At 46.3% G+C, this 20096-nt stretch overlaps 1 protein-coding gene across 1 annotated transcript in view; it reads left to right on the forward strand.

The window, feature by feature from the left end:
* The window catches only part of TBC1D21 (TBC1 domain family member 21), a 44043-nt gene that overhangs the window by 10656 nt on the left and 13291 nt on the right, over window positions 1-20096 (forward strand). Inside the window, exons 3-8 of the mRNA XM_082198766.1 lie at window positions 79-182; window positions 1726-1820; window positions 10687-10797; window positions 11784-11884; window positions 13660-13756; window positions 15983-16080. Of these exons, the coding sequence (XP_082054892.1) occupies window positions 79-182; window positions 1726-1820; window positions 10687-10797; window positions 11784-11884; window positions 13660-13756; window positions 15983-16080 (606 nt within the window). The remainder of the gene's footprint in view (window positions 1-78; window positions 183-1725; window positions 1821-10686; window positions 10798-11783; window positions 11885-13659; window positions 13757-15982; window positions 16081-20096) is intronic.

Consider the following 20096-nt stretch of genomic DNA (forward strand, 5'->3'; position numbering starts at 1 on the left):
AGGGGTGAGAGAGATGGATGAGTAAGCTACCTGATTCACCTTTTTTGGCCTCACCCCCTCCTTTTGTTGTTGTTGCAGGGTTTGGATCCCTCTGTGAGATCAGAAGCATGGAAGTTTCTCACAGGCTATTACTCCTGGAGGAGTTCCTGTGACGAGAGACTGACAGTTGACAGCATGAGGCGGTGTGTGGATAATGTCAATATACAGTTTAGTCACTAAATGGCACTAGGCTTAGTTGTGGCTGGGTGGAGGCAGGAGCTTCCTGTGGCTGTTGTCTCCTCCCTGGAAGGAGACTATAAAGTTCTTGTACAGAGTCCTGTCCCAGTAAGAACATGAAACAGGTCTGTTCTTCTCCCACCACATACACACACAAATGCACACATACACACACACATGTAGCACAGATTGGTCCATTAGGGCAAATGGGGCAATGTCTCACTCTTCCCTCAGCCACGCCCACCAGCCTGTCTTCTTAGCTACAGCCAATCAGGGTGTGGCTCTGCCTGTCCTTGGCTCTGGCTCCACTTACCATTGGTCTCCCTGCCTTCTGCCCCACCAATCAATGGGCACCAGCCACTGCTGCACATATGAGCTTGGGGCAGTCCTCAAAAGAACTTCATATCAACAAAAATCCAAAATATCCCATGAGCAATAAAATCAGAGAGCATGGTGAGTTAGAATCACAGAATCGTACAATTGTGGAGTTGGAAGGGCCCCTGCAATACAATTGCCTGCAATGCAGCGATCTCAACTAAAGCATCCAGATCAACTCCTTTCCTAAGGAGTGTTGTATTCAGTTTGACAGACCTTTGTACAGGGGAGGAATGTGTCTGCTTTTAAAAGTTTTAAGGCACTGGGGGAAAGAGATGCACCTATGATGATCGTCCAGCCTCCTGTTCTGCCCATAGCTGTCAACCGTCCCTTATTTGGCGGGAAAGTCCCTTATCCCAGCACCGTGTCCCGCTGCTGTCCCTTATTGATGATGTCCCTTAAATTTCCCAGGTTTCAAAGGAAGCAGCTCCTCTCCCTCCCTGCCGGCCAGGGAGGAGGGAGTCTCCAACTCTGTTGCTTGTCTACATTGCTCACCCAATAAGGAGTCTAAGAACGACTGGGGGGTGGAGCTTGCATGCCTTGAGCCGATCAAATCGGCCACGTTGCCTGGGGACTCGCCTTTGCTCAGCGCTTCCCAGCAGAGCGGTGATGGTGGTTTTCGTTGCTGCATCCCCTTTGCCAGGTTGCTGCACTGTGGGAACCACTGCTTGAGGCTTTGTTTGGCTGCTGGCTGGGCTTTCTGCCTTTGGCTTGGAGGGGCTCAGAAGTTGAACATACCTGTGCTCCGAAAATCCCTTATTTTGGCTGCTGATCCCTTATTTATAATAAGGATTTTCGAGGCTGCTGGTCCCTTATTTTCAAATCTGTAAGTTGACAGCTAGGGTTCTGTCCCTGTTGCTGCCTTTGCCCACAGGAGGCCAAAGAAGTGTGTCTTGGGAAAACAGATGAAGGAACAAGCAAACCCAGTGTCAGCACTTAATTCAACAAGGCAGTGGCAGAAGTCCCAGCTGCAGATCTGGCTGATAGTGGCAGCCTTTTTAATATCCCCACAATGCCTCCACAACATCACTTCAATCTGGGCAGTGTAGGAAATTCAAACAGAGGAGGGGTCCACCAGAGGGCACTGGCTTATATTCTGTTCTGTGCAGTGACTATTTCCTCCCTTCCTTGCAGGAAAAGTTACGAATCTTTGTGCAACATGTGTGAAAAGATCCAACCTCTGCTGGAGACTGAGCACAGGGATTTCATGGAGGTGCGAAACATCATCAGTGAGTAGTCAGGAGGGCAGCGGTCAAAATGAAGGGAGCTTTCACAATAAATGGTATCTGGGTTTTAACTAGGTGGCTTAAATGCAATCAATGGGCATTAGGAAACTGACTGATCCTAGGTTTCACCATTGCTCCATCTAGGCTGGGGGTAATCATAGAATCATAGAATCATAGAATCATAGAATCATAGAATCATAGAATCATAGAGTTGGAAGAGACCACAAGGGCCATCGAGTCCAACCCCCTGCCAAGCAGGAAACACCATCAGAGCACTCCTGACATATGGTTGTCAAGCCTCTGCTTAAAGACCTCCAAAGTAGGAGACTCCACCACACTCCTTGGCAGCAAATTCCACTGTCGAACAGCTCTTACTGTCAGGAAGTTCTTCCTAATGTTTAGGTGGAATCTTCTTTCTTGTAGTTTGGATCCATTGCTCCGTGTCCGCTTCTCTGGAGCAGTAGAAAACAACCTTTCTCCCTCCTCTATGTGACATCCTTTTATATATTTGAACATGGCTATCATATCACCCCTTAACCTCCTCTTCTCCAGGCTAAACATGCCCAGCTCCCTTAGCCGTTCCTCATAAGGCATCGTTTCCAGGCCTTTGACCATTTTGGTTGCCCTCTTCTGGACACGTTCCAGTTTGTCAGTGTCCTTCTTGAATTGTGGTGCCCAGAACTGGACACAGTACTCCAGGTGTGGTCTGACCAGAGCAGAATACAGTGGCACTATTACTTCCCTTGATCTAGATGCTATACTCCTATTGATGCAGCCCAGAATTGCATTGGCTTTTTTAGCTGCCGCGTCACACTGTTGGCTCATGTCAAGTTTGTGGTCAACCAAGACTCCTAGATCCTTTTCACATGTACTGCTCTCAAGCCAGGTGTCACCCATCTTGTATTTGTGCCTCTCATTTTTTTTGCCCAAGTGCAATACTTTACATTTCTCCCTGTTAAAATTCATCTTGTTTGTTTTTGCCCAGTTCTCTAATCTGTCAAGGTCGTTTTGAAGTGTGATCCTGTCCTCTGGGGTGTTAGCCACCCCTCCCAGTTTGGTGTCATCTGCAAATTTGATCAGGATGCCCTTGAGTCCATCATCCAAGTCATTGATAAAGATGTTGAATAAGACCGGGCCCAAGACAGAACCCTGTGGCACCCCACTAGTCACTCTTCTCCAGGATGAAGAGGAACCATTGATGAGCACCCTTTGGGTTCGGTCAGCCAGCCAGTTACAAATCCACTGAGTGGTAGCATAGTCAAGACCGCATTTTACCAGCTTCTTTACAAGAATATCATGGGGCACCTTGTCAAATGCTTTGCTGAAATCAAGGTAGGCTACATCCACTGCGTTCCCTTCATCTACCAGGCTTGTAATTCTGTCAAAAAACGAGATCAGGTTAGTCTGACATGACTTATTTTTCAGAAATCCATGCTGACTATTGGTGATCACAGCATTCCTTTCTAGGTGCTCACAGACTGTTTGCTTAATGATCTGCTTAATGAACATGATGCTCTACAATCCAGATGTTGTTGAACTCCAAATCCCATCAGCCTCAGCCAATAGTCAAGGATGATGGGAGTTGTAGTCAGCAAGATATGGCAGGCATCCTTTGCCTACCCCAAATTTAGCCCAATGTTTTATCGTGTTTTTAATATTCTGTTGGGAGCTGCCCAGAGTGGCTGGGGAAACCCAGCCAGATGGGCGGGGTATAGATAATAAATTGATGATGATGATGATGATGATGATGTTATTTGACTGGCAGCAACTCTTTAGCAGAGGTCTTTCTCATGACCTGCTATCTGAACCTTTCTAACTGGAGCTGCTGGAGACTGACCCCTAGACAAAGTACAGATTCTACCACTGAACTATGGCCCTTCCCCAGCCACATCTCTTGTAGGTCTAGCATAAACATGCTTTTATTTACCCTTGTCTTTGTTTTGAAAGCTTTCTAAGAAAGGTCTGTTAAATTGGAAAGTATCTCTGGCCACCTCCAACCACCTAATCCTCGGGCAGCTGCCATGGGGCCATCTCGATGTTTTGCAGGGCAACTCACATCCCTAACCATTGGTCATGCTTGCTGGGACTGACGGGTTTGGAGTCTAACAACATCTGGAGGGCCACAGGCTCACCACCACCACCATGATTGGTTGTCTCTGGCTTGAAAAGAGACCTCGTTTCTACAGGATTACAGCCCTATTAGTAATGAAGAACTGTGTTACTGAATATACTGTTAACTCTGAGTGGTCTGATAATTCTTTTCACCATCAGCACACCTCTGCTAAACTATGGAGAGAAGACAATCCTTTCTGCCTTCATGGTGAAGTCATCTTCATTGCAGATTCAGTGGTTTCTATCACCACAGGAACACACTTTGTCTTAGTTTTCATGGCTTAGTACGAATGTGTGGTCTCCCAGAGTTATGACTAAGTTGCTGTTTCTCAAGTCATCCCATTGCCTTTTTGTGAGCTAACCCACAGTTTGGCTTAGCGCATTGTCCAAACAGCCATGGCTTAGCCATTGTTTGGCTTAGCCACTCCTCTGGACTGGGTTATTGAAATGAAATTTTGAAATAAAAATCTGTTTAGATAAAAACAATTTTTAAAAATTGTGAATGAGTTTGAGAATACAAGAAGTAAGGTCACAGGAATCTCAAAAAGCAATTGATAAGCATAAAAAGTGATTTACAAGGAACAGTTTAAGACTACATATGACATGAACATACACACACACACACGAATGATGGTTTCAAACACTTCAAATATTACATGAGATCTGCTGGATTGCACCCAATTTCATACTTCATCAGAAACAAAATGATAATTTCTTGTAGCTGGCAGCTGTAGATCCCCCTAAAGCCAATTGTTTGATTTTTCCAAAGTGTATCTTGTTCATCCAGTATGGTTCTTCTAAAACAGGTATGTTCAACCTTTTCAGACCCAGGACTCCTTTCTGAAACCTTCACCCTATATTTGCCTGGTGGTTGAGCTCCTGATGTGACCCACCTTTAATCAGACGTGACCAACTAGTTGAAGACCAGTGTTCCCCAATACCTTAAATCATTGGAGCTCTGCTACAAATACTTTAATACAAATATAGTATTGCCAAATTTGCAAAGGAACGATTGTGTCTTTCAGAAGGTCCCAGGGTCAATCTCAGTGGGGCTGAGAGAAACCCCTGCTACCGGTTGCTGTAGTCATTACTGAGCTAGATGGAGCAATGATCTGACTCAGTATAACACAACTTGCTGTGTTCCTACAGTGTTCAAAACATATGGCTGCTGCTCAAATGATATTTCGCACATGAGTATCAGCAGTGTGGCTTTGTCTTTTTTCTCCGTCACTCTTGGGCTACTTCTCCTTCATTGTTTTGTGTGCATAAGGTTGTTTCACTTGCCCATACCTGAAATAGAGCACCCTGAGCTTGTTAAGGGGCAGGAAAGGGTTAACAAAATGTAATTATACAAATGTAATGCACACATAAGGAATGCGGGTGGCACTGTGGTCTAAAGCACTGATCCTAGGGCTTGCCGATTGATGAGGTGAGCTCCCGTTGCTCGGTCCCTGCTCCTGCCCATCTAGCAGTTCAAAAGCATGTCAGAGTTCAAGTAGATAAATAGGTACCACTCCGGCAGGAAGGTAAACGGTGTTTCTGTGCACTGCTCTGGTTCGCCAGAAGCGGCTTAGTCATGCTGGCCACATGACCCGGAAGCTGTATGCTGGCTCCCTCGGCCAGTAAAGCAAGATGAGCACCGCAACCATCTATGCAAGTCATCTATGACTGGACCTAATGGTCAGGGGACCCTTTTTAATGCACACATATGTGAGATAAGAGGGAGGCTCCGCCTACACTGTGCATTTAAAGCAGTATTATACCACTTTAAACAAGCATGACTCCCCCCCCCCGCCCCAATAAACCCTGGGAACTGCAGTTCGTTCAAGGTGCTGAGAGTGGTTAGGAGACTCCCTATAGTCTTCTCACAAAACCACAGTTCTCAGAGTTGTTTGACAGTCAATCCCCTCTTCCCAGGGAATTGTAGCTCTGTAAGGGACATAGGGGTCTCCTGACAACTCTCAGCTCCCAGGCTTCGTTGGGGTAAGCCATGACTGTTTAAATTGGTATGGTACTGCTTTGAATGCATAGTGCAGATGGGGTCAGAGTTAGAAAATGATGTTCCCAAAGTCCAAGGCCACAAAAGCACCAAAGAGTATATTTTCTCACAAATGACAGGAAGGCAGCAAGTAAGTGATTATTATGATTATATTCAGATTCCCATGCAAGCGTCTCCCAGTTGTATAACAAAAAGAATATTAAACGATACCGCAGAATTAATGTTACAAATCAATGTAATGGTCATAAATCTGGCCAAGGGAGCCTAGAGAAAGATTTAGAGCTTAGGTGGGACCCAGGCGGGACCTTCAGAGGTAATAGATATTCCATCTCAGCAGAGGATTCCTTAAGCAGGTCACATACCCAGGGAAATGTTCCCCTTTATTACTGCCCTTCGTTCTCCTAGGAATTGGTCTAAAATGAAATCATTTCCCACTTTTATAGAAAAAGATAACGTGTTAGATAGCAGTTCCTCAACGATGCACACTTCAAGGGCACTTGGGGTTTCAAGACATCTCACCTTCACCATTAGATTTTTGAAATTTCCTGTCTTGTTTTAAATCGCCTCACTGCCTTTTATTTTAGATCCCCCTTTTTTACAATCAGTTTCTTCACTTGACTATGAACTCTTTAACCTCTAGATGTGTGGCTGAATTAGCATACATAAACGAGCGGTTTTCACTTCTCTTGCTCTTCTGAGAAAGACAGCAACTCTATTGGTTGCTAACATAAAAGGTAAAGGGACCCCTGACCATTAGGTCCAGTCGTGGCCGACTCTGGGGTTGCGGCGCTCATCTCGCTTTATTGGCCAAGGGAGCCAGCATACAGCTTCCGGGTCATGTGGCCAGCATGACTAAGCCACTTCTGGCGAACCAGAGCAGCGCACGGAAACACCGTTTACCTTCCCGCCAGAGTGATACCTATTTATCTACTTGCACTTTGACGTGCTTTCGACCTGCTAGGTTGGCAGGAGCAGGGACCCAGCAACGGGAGCTCCCCCTGTCGTGGGGATTCAAACTGCCGACCTTCTGAGCGACAAGTCCTAGGTTCTGTGGTTTAACCCACAGCACCACCTGTGTCCCTAACATAGCCATGTGCTAATGTGTTTTTTAAAGCAAACTGACTAACTGGGAATCATGGTGAGGAAGGAATAGAGAGTTGCAACCCAGCTGGAATGGATTTGGAATGAATCTGCAGCTTTTGCCTGTGTCTGTCTCTGGAAGTGGCAGTAGGGCGATCAACTTCAGCCGTAGCAGTAAGGGAGAAGGACTTCTGGTTGCAGTAGCAGCAGGTCCATTCCAGCCCTTTTCTTCTCCCTACATCTATCTCTGTCTCATGGCTCTGTCTCTATCAGAGCTCTACTCAACACCTTTCATGGAGAACAGTCTGTGGGGATTAACAGTGCTGGATTTACGTATAAGTTAAACAAGCTATAGCTTAGGGCCCGACTCTCTTGGGGGCCCCAAAAAATGTAACGGTGGAAAAACCTTGATGTACACTTCCAAAATAAAAGATAAAAAACAAATAAAATAAAACCTACATACAGCAACAGTGCTTTGTGTTGTGTAGGCCAGTGTTTCCCAACCTTTTTTGGGCAAAGGCACACTTGTTTCATGAAAAAAATCTCAAGGCACACCACCATGCCAGATGGGGAAAGGTCACTTTTTACTTATGTAAAAAAAAAAAAAAATAGTAACAGCATAGAAGGTAATGGTTAGGCTAGCATCCCTCTTCCAAATATGCTAGGTTTTTATTTGCAGGGACTGTTCTACATGGGAAGGGGAAAGGAAAGTTAATAGAAGGAAAGGCGGGTGGGAGAGAAAGAGAAAGAAAGAGGGAAGGAAGGGGGGAAGAGAAGTGGAAAGGAGGGAGACCGAGGCGGGGGAGAAGCGTCTGGAGAGTTGCTCCAAAGTTTGGGGGGCCGCGGGGGTGGGCGCGCATCCCAGGAGGCGGAGGCCAGCCCGGGCTGGGAGCCGCGCCGCGGCCCGGGGGCGGAAGGCGGACTGCGGCTCCTAGGATGTGGAAAGGGGACGGCGGCGCAGGGGGAGGAGACCCGCACGGCTAGGGCAGTGCGCAGGGGGAGGGGAGCGGGCTGGAGGCGGGCGAGGGGGGCCGCGATCCCGTGCGCCGCGAACATGGCCTCCTTCCCCGCGGGCCCCGCCGAGCCCCCCGGCCGGGGAGGGCGGCGCGCCCCCGCCGCCGGAGGAGAGCAGAGGCAGGAGGAGGAGGACGAAGGCGCTGCCGAGGAGGCGCGCCAACTTCTGCCAACTTCGGCGCCCGCCCCATCGCTGCAGGCTCCTCCCGGCCGAGAGCCAGAGGACGGCGGTGGAGCAGGAGGAGGAGGATCGGGTTTGGCGACGGCTGCTGCGTCCTCTCCAAGCGCGGGGCTGGCCTCCGCCGCGCCCGATCCTCCGCGCTCGCCGCGCTTCTCGGCGGAGCAGGTCTCGTGCGTGTGCGAGGCGCTGCTGCAGGCGGGCGACCCCGGCCGGCTGGGCCGCTTCCTGGGCTCGCTGCCGCCCGACGCCGAGGCGCCGTGCCTGGAGGCGCAGGCGGGCGAGAGCCTGGCCAAGGCGCGCGCGCGCGCTGCTGGCCTTCCAGCGCGGCGACTTCGCCGAGCTCTACCACCTGGTGCAGAGCCGGCGATGGGATGTGGGAGGGAGCTCGCTCGCCGCCCCGCGTGTGCCTATGTGGGGCACGTTACAGCGCCACGCAGGCAGGCAGACGGCGAGAGCCCCGCGCTGGGCGGCCTCTCCTCGCTGCCGCCGCCCCGCCTCTCGCCGCCCGACTCGCCCGCCTCCCTCCCACGGCACACCAGGCAACATCTCGCGGCACACTAGTGTGCCGCGGAACACCGGTTGGGAAACACTGGTGTAGGCACCTGCGATGTAAGTAAAGGGCCCCGCCTGCTAGCCTGCTCCCTAAAATATCACTGCTTTGCTCATTTCTATATATAGGGTGCCTACATTCTGCATGGACTGGTTGCATGTGTTTGAATTATTAAGTTTGTTATGAATAAAAATCATTTTAAGTTAGAACTTAATAATTATTTCACTATTAATATACTTCTTCTTAATTGTATTCCACTATTAATACACTTCTTCTTACTTGTATTTCAGTTCAACAATTACTTTGATAAAATAGGTCCATCACTTACCATATAGCATATATTCAACACAAAAAAAACAGAGGCAATTTGTTGTTGGCAAAGGACAGCTGGACATATAAAGGGCCCCATTACCTTCAGTAGCTTAGGGCCTCATCAAACCTAAATCCGGCCCTGGACATGAGGGGATACTTTGTGGTGTACAAGAAAGGAGGAGGAGGATCTAGTTTGTATTTTTCAAAGTAAAGTTTACAGTGGTGCCTTGCAAGACGAAAAGAATCCGTTCTGTGATTCTCTTCGTCTAGCGGTTTTTTCGTCTTGCGAAGCAAGCCCATTGACGGATTAGCGGATTAGTGCTATTAGCGGCTTTTAGCGGCTTTTAGCGGCTTTTAGCGGCTTATCTGCTGATCGGATCAGCTGATAAGCGGCTTAGTGGCTTAGAAAAAGAGGGGAGGGAAAAAAACCAGCAGGAACTCGCAAGACATTGTCGTCTTGCGAAGGAAGCCCATAGGAAATTCGTTTTGCGAAGCACCTCCAAAACGGAAAACTCTTTCATCTAGTGAGTTTTCCGTCTTGCGAGGCATTCGTCTTGCGGGGCACCACTGTATTTGCTAATTTCAAAAGGTAAGTTTTCGTTTCAGCTGAACATGAGTAGGCATGCCACTTGACTAAGATCTCTGCACAATCTTGTAGAACTCCTATGATTCTGCCTCTGACATTGTGCAGATGGGTCCAGAGTGGCCCATGTCAGCAGAGGCAGAGGCAGTGACATCAGTTCTGCTGCTCCTTCTCAGTGCAACAGTCCAGAGGTGGGGCACCTAAGGCCAGATTCTCCCTGAAGTCCCTCAGCTGACTGAGACACAGATTGTGCAGTGGGCTAGATGCAGTTTAGGGAGTACAAATTTCATACTTCTGAAGAAGCAATAGAAAAGGCCATGTTTCTTAGAGAGTGTGCATACTGGCTGAAGAGTGTGCACATTGCCCAGAGAATGCGCAAAATGCAGTCGAGATGTGTCATTCCCCAAAGCCTGTTGGAGGTCATGCATAATGGCCAGATAAGGAACAAAATTCAGTCAATATATGCATATTACCCCAAGCCCTGGTTGGGGATTGTGCATAATGACTGGAGAATGTACTAAAATCTAGTCAATATATGGGCATTTGGAGTTGGAGGTGTATGGAACCTAGCAAGACCCACACCGCACTTGGGTCCATTGTCAATCTGGGAGCTTCCTGAGCAATTGCAACAGCAGGGAGGGCACTCAAAAAAAGGGGGCACTGAGAGAAGCTTGACTTACCCCACAAATAAAAAACAAAATACCCTGGGGCCATTACTGAACAGCACAGTAGGTGACATTCATGAAAAGATCCAAAGATTAAAAGGAGACTGTTGGAATGAATTAGAAGGAGAAAGAGGAGATACTAATGTGCAAATGAGATGTTTTAATGCATGCTGTGAGACCAATCAGCAAGTGAATGTACTGCCTGGCTCACTGGCATCTACTACAGCATAAATTATAATGGTTGAGATCGAATCCAGGTCTTTGCTTGCAGCAAGCTGGCAATATCACTCAGAGGGGTTGCAGCACCTTTCTCTCCTTGTACTCTGGCTTGGTTTGTGGCAATAGCTCCATGTGGCCATTTCTTTTTCCACAGAATCTGATGTTCAGCGGCTTTACATCAAAGATGCACAGGGCAACACACTTGTAGACAAGAGCCAGCTGGAAAAGATCCTTCTGCTGAACTATGTGTGCAATGTGAAAGCTGGTAAGTAGATGAACAGAAAATCCCCTCGTATCTGGCCTTTGTAGAGGTTAATTCTGATGCCATTGCCAACCCACACTATTTTAGTTTTTTTCTGGTTTTCCTCCCATTTTCCCCAGACCAGATTTCTGGCATATATAGTTGTTGTTTAAATACAATTACATTGCCTACTTGTCTCATGGTAGACAGGCAAAGTGCTATTGAATTTTTTACAAAGGCTACTGTACCCTTAGTTTAGGGATGCAGGTGGTGCTGTGGGCTAAACCACAGAGCCCAGGACTTACTGATCAGAAGGTCGGCAGTTCGAATCCCCGCAATGGGGTGAGCTCCCGTTGCTCGGTCCCAGCTCCTGCCAACCTAGCAGTTCGAAAGCACATCAAAGTGCAAGTAGATAAATAGGAATTGCTCCGGCGGGAAGGTAAACGGTGTTTCGGTGCGCTGCTCTGGTTCGCCAGAAGCGGCTTAGTCATGCTGGCCACATGACCCGGAAGCTGTACACCGGCTCCCTCGGCCAATAAAGCGAGATGAGCACCGCAACCCCAGAGTCGGCCATGACTGGATCTAATGGTCAGGGGTCCCTTTACCTTTACCTTACCCTTCGTTTAAAACTTCCTGGTTGATCTGGGCTAAGTCTGGCAGGACAGCTTAGTCTATGGTTTTAACCCCTTCATGCATTAATTAGACTTAAGCTTGTTGGTTATATGAGAGTAGTTATCCCACACTTGTGGCATGGGAGGGATGTGGGCTCTCCTGGGGGAGGAAGTCTTCAGAATCAGAGGAGGCTGGTACAGCAGTGTCCTCTGGCCTGGAAGGACGATAAGAGACACCACATCAGTGGTGCTTGAGTGTAGGTTGTAACTGGGGACAAGTTGTAACAATGAATTATCTGGTTAGAAAAATGGAGAACTAGAATAATTATAGAACAAGAGTGATGGGCAGAAAGTTTCATCTCTATCTCCCCATCCCATACTCTTTCTGCTCTCTGGCAGAATATCAGCAAGGCTTCCATGAGATGCTTTTGCTTTTCCGCCTACTTGTGGAGAAGGAGCATGAGATCTACTGGCTCTTCCAATTCTTCCTCCAAAAAACAGTAAGTTGGTTGGTTGGTTGGTTGGTTGGTTGGTTGGTTGATTTGCACCTTGCCTTTGCAAGAAGAAGTGCCCAAAGCAGGTTGCAATATTTTTAACTATTCAAGAAATTAGCAAAAATCAGAATGGAGCCAATAAAAGAACTCACCAGCAGAAGAAATCAAAATACAGCAGGGAGACTAAAGACTCAGAATGCTAAATGCTTGCTGAAAAGTACATTCTGTAAAGAATGATAGTGATAGTGCGCTTGGTGGCAGAGTTCCGCAGTCTATATGCTGTTGTGCAGAAGACCTTTCTCCTTGTTTCTCACCAACTGTACAACAGCTGGTAAGAACACAAGAAGAGTGCTGCTGGATCTAGTCCAGGATTCTGTTGTAACCTTCTGGAAAGCCCCAAAGCAGGGCCCAGGTGCAACAGGGCTTTCTCCACTTGTGATCCCCAACAACTGATATTCGGAGATATGGTTTCTGTCAGGTACTGTTAGCCATTATGGGTCCACACAGTCTCCAGAGTCAAAACACTTTAGAGCTGGTAGGGACTTTGGGATTTGTACTCAACCCTCTGCTCAATGCATGGTCTGCAGTGTAGAATTCTACAGAATCCCCGAGAGATGACTCTCCAGCCTCTGTTTAAATGCTTGCACCAATGGGGAGCCCCCATCCCCACTTAATGCAATCCATTCCCCTGGTAGAAAGCTCTTACTATTAGGAAGATTTGCTGAAAACGACTTCCCAGCCAGTCCCACTCCTCAGTTCTAGTCCTGGAACAGCTGATAATAAGTCCATTCCATCTTCTGCTGCATGCTGAAATATGAGAGGCCGCATCAGTATTGGCATTCCATCGGCTCTTGAATACACATGTTTACACAAGCATTCTCCTGACCTCCTGGCTGGAATTCCTCGCTTTGATTGTGGTTTTTGCTGTTACACTGTTTTAATAGGCTTCTTTACTATGTATTTTAATTATAGATGTTTTAATGTGGTTGTTTTACTATTTATTTTAATTACAGGTAGCTGTATTTTTATAATTGGTTGATACTCATTATTTGGCTGTGTGCTTTTATTGCTTGTGAACTGCCTCCGTATATCAATTCTAATAACAACAACAGCCACCCTTCAGATATTTGAAGACAGTATACCACTGAATACCAGTATGTTGATGAGCAGCAGGGCTATTATGCTTATACCCTGCTTGTGGACTTCCACAAGCCCAGCCACTGTGTGAAACAGCAAGCTGGATCCTATTGATAAACATGTATTCTGATACAGCAAGGTTCATGTGCTCTAATTCATTTATATATTTGTTAAGCCATCTTGCGGGTCCTGATGGATGGGAAGCTTGGGGTGGAAGTCTTTTTAAAGAGTGCATTTGCTTGATGTAGGAAGGTCTCTGAACTCCAAAGAAATGCTGGGGGTTTTCTTTATAAAACAAAATAGAAGACACGGGGCAGTGCACAGCTCCAGTTACAATCTCTTGGAGCAATGAAGCAAAGGACTTTCTGTTGAAGCAGAGGTGCATTCTGTGCTGGGGAACAGAAGCTAGCACATCCAGCATTTTGCTAGAGATCCACAATAGGGACTCCTCCCGTACAGGTCTGGGCAGAGTACAAATGTGTCCCTGGAACAACTATATATTTCAGTTTCCTGGGTGTCTTGGGGAGGACTTATTCCCATCATGTGGACTGACCTATGCAAGATCAGGACGCAGCCAGCCTGTGCCATCTGGCCTCATCATGCTCCTTTGAATATTTTCACAGCCCAGGATTCTTGTTTTCCAGGAGAATAGCTGCATTATGAACGTTGGGGTGGAGAAAAACCTGATCATGCTTAGAGCCTTGATTGCATTTATGGATCCAACCTTTGCAAAGCATTTGGGTAAGTTCTGCCACCTGCCCAGTTTCTTCAGATATCACGCCACATCAACATGCCTGCAACAGTTTTGGGCTTGCCAACCACTCTAGCAGGCCACAGTATATGGGTAGTGAAAAGTATTGTTGGCTTTAAGGGCCAGAAGTTATACAGGTCAAGATATGTGTGCAAAGAGTCCCTATTACCGATATTTAGTTACAAAGACAGATTCTTTTCCTGCTTTTCTTTTATTTGTCATTTTAAATTTTATACATTTCAATAATTTTACAATCATTTCAACATTTCAAAACTCAACTTCCTTGACCCTCTTTCTGTGGTTCCTTAATTTTTTATATATATTTTCTGCATATTCCGAATTAATTTAATTTACTCATTTATTCATCTACTTTAAATATATAAAACTGCAGGTTATTACAACAATCCTGCCAACGTTCTTATCTGTTTACAGTTTATTTGTAGATACAGTGGTACCTCAAGTTACAAACACCTCAGGTTACAAACTCTTCAGGTTACAAACTCCGCTAACCTGGAAGAGTTACCTTGAGTTGAGAACTTTGCCCCAGAATGAGAACAGAAATCGTGTGCTGGTGGCACAGCAGCAGCAAGAGACCCCATTAGCGAAAGAACGCCTCTAGTTAAGAAAAGTTTCAGGTTAAGAACAGACCTCCAGAATGAATTAAGTTCATAACTAGAGGTACCACTGTATTCCACAAACCATTTCCATTCTTTTTTAACAAGTTTGTTATCTTGATTTCTTATTTTTCCGGTGAGGTTCACCATTTCTGTATCTTCCATAAGTTTTTGTATCCATTATTCTTTGGCTGGGACTTCTTCATCTTTCCATTTTTGGGCAAGTAACATTCTTGCCACTGTAGTTGCATAAATGAATAAATTTCTATACAATTTGGGTATATAATTCCCGATAATTCCCCAAAAGGAAAGCTACAGACAGATGTGTTCATGGTAAGAGCAATTGGATCATGGAATAATTTGCCTAAAAGGTTGAAGGTCTTCAAGCCAAGGGCTGGACAGCCATCTGTTGAGAATACTGTAGCTCTGGATTTCCTGCATAGAGCAGGAAGCTTAAGCAGATCATAGAATCATAGAATCATAGAGTTGGAAGAGACCACAAGGGCCATCGAGTCCAACCCCCTGCCAAGCAGGAAACACCATCAGAGCACTCCTGACATATGGTTGTCAAGCCTCTGCTTAAAGACCTCCAAAGTAGGAGACTCCACCACACTCCTTGGCAGCAAATTCCACTGTCGAACAGCTCTTACTGTCAGGAAGTTCTTCCTAATGTTTAGGTGGAATCTTCTTTCTTGTAGTTTGGATCCATTGCTCCGTGTCCGCTTCTCTGGAGCAGCAGAAAACAACCTTTCTCCCTCCTCTATGTGACATCCTTTTATCTATTTGAACATGGCTATCATATCACCCCTTAACCTCCTCTTCTCCAGGCTAAACATGCCCAGCTCCCTTAGCCGTTCCTCATAAGGCATCGTTTCCAGGCCTTTGACCATTTTGGTTGCCCTCCTCTGGACACGTTCCAGTTTGTCAGTGTCCTTCTTGAATTGTGGTGCCCAGAAGATTAAAGCATGTCAACATCTATGTGTCTGGAGAGGCTTTTAAGGTTTTTTTTTTAAAAAAAAGGTTTTAAGCAGGTGTTTGAAAAAGGTACAGTGAAGGCTCCTCCTACCTGGTATCAATAGGCAAGGAGTTCCAAAGGGTATGTGCTGCCATGCTGAAAGATCCGAGTTCTTACAAATGCAGAATGAGCTGCAGCCCAAACATTTGTGGGCCAAGGCCAAGAGAAGAGTAATTTGAGGCAGCGACCAGAGAAGAATGGCAAACCAGGTTGATGGGTTGACCTACATGATTCTATGTCTCTACCTTCTGTCCTCAACACAGAAGACAACAGGACAGGAAGTCTTGTACCTCACTGTTCCAAGATGCCATCAGCTTCATTGATTCACAAAACAACAATAGGAAGGCATTCCCATGGGTGGAGGGCTCTCCTTTGCTGTCAGTACTTAAGCAGATGCTGGCTGACTGGGCATCCTATCAGGGATATTGTTGTCGCATCCTGCACTGCACTGCGGATCCTACATGGATCAGGAAGTTGAACTAGATGAGCTCAAAGGTACCTATTCGTTCTGTTAGGGCAATCAGCCAGTCCCTCTGGGTTGAGATACAATTCATGGGTTCTAAACTTCCATTTCCTTAATATTTTAGAAGAGAAAGGTCGAGTGGTACAGTCCTTGTTCCCTTGGTTCTGCCTGTTTTTCCAGCGAGTTTTCAAGTCTTTCGACGATGTCTGGAGACTTTGGGAGGTGAGTGGTTTTTGCTATTTACATGGCTGGAAGTTTATGCTCCTGAAGAGATGCTGGATATAAAACACCCCTCAGTACCTGTTTGGGTGACTAAATGGACAAATCGTCTCGGCTGGTATAAGGAAGCTTCATCTGTGCATCTTAATGCATTGGCATATTTTGCTTGCTACCATGCTGGCTAACTGGATTTAGATTGCTTCCACATGTCATTCCTAAGAGCAACAGTGATAGAGAGGCAGTTCCTAAAGCAAATGCATAATTAAATGAGAATATATATCTAGAGAGAGAGGGAGGGAAAGGGAGATTCTCAGCACAGTCCTGGAAACCTGCATTCAGATTCCAGTGAGCAAAATCTTCTCCGTGCAGTGGATGCCACAGTGGATTTTAAATGCAAAATCTGTTTCACTACGGCTGGCAGTTCTCTCCGTTTTGTTGACTCTCTGGGCAAAAATTAGGGGGCTTGGCAGCCTTGCCAGACGAGAAGCAGCCTCTCCATGGTCCTGCGCCAGTTGCCTCCCTGATGCTGGCCAGTGATTCCTGCCAGCTACACAGCTGGTGCGCATTAGTGGTTGTGCCACAGCTCCTCTTAAAGCCTTTTTCTTTTCTTTTTTTCTTTTTTTGCCTTTTTAAGTCGAATCCCAAATGGAGGCCAGGACTGCTGCTGTAGCAGGATGTTCTGACCCCGCCAAACAGCAGCCATTTGTTTAGCAGCCTCAGCCGCCCCTCCTGTACCCCGGCGCCTTTTATTAGTTCAATTAATATGTGCAGAGAATTTTTCCCTTGTGTTTGTCCTTCCTGCTGAGTCGGCTTCTGCACACCAGCCGTTTGCCGGTAATTATGTGGAAGGGAGGTGAAAGGGCAAAGCTCCATCTGGGTTGGGAAAGGAAAGTTCTTCGCTATCTCCAAAGAAGCTCAATTAATCCAGGCCATTAGGATTTGCGTTGGTGTTATTGTTGTAGCAGGTCGGCCTCCTAGCCAGTTCCTCTAGGGGTCTTTGGGCTTCAAGCAGTTTATTGCAAATGCTGAATATCCTTCCTAGGGTTACCAGACCTCAGAGTTTGACCTGATCTTTTAATGGTTCAGGGTTCTTCTATGGGTCTCTAGTAGAAGGAGTAAAATTTCAGGGTGAAGGGTCAAAATCAAAGGGACAAGCTCCTTTCCTTATGGCTTAAGAGGTTTCTTTTTTTTCTTTTGTAACCCCCTCTTCTCATACGTCTGTCAGTCTCTATCACCAAGAAACCAAGCAAAGGAAGGACTGTGGACCAGTGGTGGGGCATCTGCTTTGTCAGGGTTTGAAAAGGAAAAGGTTCTGACCTCCTTTGTGAAATATACTTGGAGTCAAGAGTGGATTTCATGCCCTTTATTCAGCTCATAGTGGTGAGGAGGAATGGAAGTTCCCCCAGAATGTCTGCTTTATATACATTATTTACACAATGGGCCCCATGTGATTGGCTAATTCCGGGATTCACCTGTAGGCCAATCAGGTTGCAGATTCACTTCCACCTGGAACTGGATTGGGTAGCTCCCATGGACCAATTAGACTGCTGCATTCTGGACCCTATTGTTCTAGGACCAATCAGACTGCTACATTCTGAATCCTATTGTTCTAGGACCAATCAGACTGCTGCCTTTTGGATCCTATTCAACTCATCACATAACACTTTGCCTGGTCCTTGAGAAAGAGTACTTTGCAGAATGCTGCTTTTATTCTTAAAAGTCGTCTTCTACAACCACGGCCAACAGCTTTATACATATCAAACGCAGCCAGCTCTCTACCATCTGACCAACCCACCACACACACAACCAATGACCACTCTATATATACAGCCATATGCAGGTGAAAGGTTGTATGAGTCATGCAGGCTTTGCCGATTCGTGCTAACTCAGTTCCTTTTGTATTAAAGAAACAGCGGCTAATTTTTAGCCGTGACATGCTTTGCATGTAGAAAGTCTCGCTGCCAATCAGTGCAGACAAATACTGAGCTTCCTACATGCCTTAAGTCAGGCTTGTTCCAGCTATGTGCATTCCTTTGCCCACGTCATAGTCAGGGCCGTCTTTACCCGGGGGTGCGAGTGGTGCGAGGCACCCAGGCGCTGAATTCTGGGGGGTGCCAGGCGCCCGCCGCTGAAGTTGCCTGAGCTCTTAACTGTCTACCTGTTATGAAATAATAAATAATTTTGATCAAGCTAGAAAAACAAAATACATATATACCTAGGTATTACCAAAATGTACACCTACTGTTTCACTAAAGGACTTGAGACTTTCTGCACTCATTTACCAAAGACGCACCACGCTTGTCATTCACAACGGCAGCGCTTGTCAGACTCAATGACGGCGCTTGTCATTCACAACAAGAGATAAGGCATAAGCGTGGTGTCTGACATAAGCATAATAAAAGTTAATTTGGGGGTGCTGGGTGGATCTTTGCACCCTGGCGGAGCATATGCTAAAGACAGGGCTGGTCATAGTTGGGTTACAAGCAGAAGTCTGGGATGAGCCAGGAACCTTGAATTAATAACCATGGAACATAGCTGTCAACATTTCCCTTTTTTAAAGGGAAATTCCCTTATTCCCAATAGGATTCCTCGCAAGAAAAGTGGGAAGTTGACAGCTATGCCATGGAACCAGTCAGTAATCAGGGTTGAAGGACTCACTGGAAAGCAGAGTTGAGGAGCAAGCCAGAACCAAACAACCACCAAAGAAACATGGACACACTAGAGCACAAGAAGACATTCCTGCTCAAATAAAGCTCATCTGGAATAGGAGTCCTTTTATACTCTCTACTGCCCAAAATGATCCAATGACCAGACTGAATGGGCAGAGTCAATCCAGAGCATGAAGAATCCAGTGAGAAGCTACCACCTGTAGTCCAGTAGTTCACCACACCAATCCAGATGTTCCTGAAAGTGTCACTAGGCTCCACCCCCTCCCCTAACAGCTTCCACCCCTTCTGCACCAGCTGAGACCACCCGTCCCCTGAGCCACAGGAGACCTTAGTACAGGCTTCCTCAAACTCGGCCCTCCAGATGTTTTGAGACTACAATTCCCATAATTCCTGACCACTGGTCCTGCCAGCTAGGGATCATGGGAGTTGTAGGCCACAAACATCTCGAGGGCCGAGTTTGAGGAAGCCTGCCTTAGTAGCAACCTTGTCCCTGCCCTTTTTCCTCCACCAAATAATGCCACATTCATTTTCCCTGCACTGGTTTAGCTTACCTCTGTCTTGCTTAAGAAATAACCAAAGGTCACCTTCTCTGTTGCACTGGCTATGTGGCAGAATTGGATTTAGCTAAGCTCTATTTAAAAATATGCATGCGGAAAAAACTTTTCAGCCCAGATCAGTCTGTGCTCCACAGGAAATCTGAGTTTTTTCTGTTCATAAGGGCTTTGCTTCATTTCCTGAAGGCTGCAGTGACTCAGTAATCTTGGGCAGGGCATGGAGTGGGAAAGGAAAATATGGGGAAGGAAAAGCACCTGAACAGTAAGTTATCTGGTCTCCTCCAAATCTTGAAGGTGGGCCTCGTTGTGGCAGGATAAACCCACAACGGTGACATCCACACCTAGGATTCTCATCTTCCAATTTTGTCCCTGCATTTTAGAGTTCTGGAATTGCCTGGCTTTGCTTCCAAAGTAGATTCAATGCATTAAGAATTCTCAATTTTTCTTGGTTTTTAAACTCTCCAAAGGTTGCATGTGCCACACACCGCATCCACATTCTGCTACAACTTTCGGCGACTCTGTTGCATTCACATCTTCCTCCCCAAACTTCATGGTTACCGGTAATTCACACGCAAGCCTAGATAAAAGTTGGAACAAAAAAGCCTTATTAATAACAACAATAATAAATAAGCTGTCCTTCATCCTAAGGTCCTAGGGGAGGTTACAACAATTAAAACAAAAAATTAAAAGCAGTTTAAAAGATATTGCACCCTAGAAATAAGGTGAGTTCTTAAAATATACATCCCACATGGCAAAAGTGTGGGTAAATAGTTGCACCTTCAGGACCTAATTCTGT

This window comes from Podarcis vaucheri (assembly GCF_965113315.1).
Source record: "Podarcis vaucheri genome assembly, chromosome: 14".
Lineage (NCBI taxonomy): Eukaryota > Metazoa > Chordata > Lepidosauria > Squamata > Lacertidae > Podarcis > Podarcis vaucheri.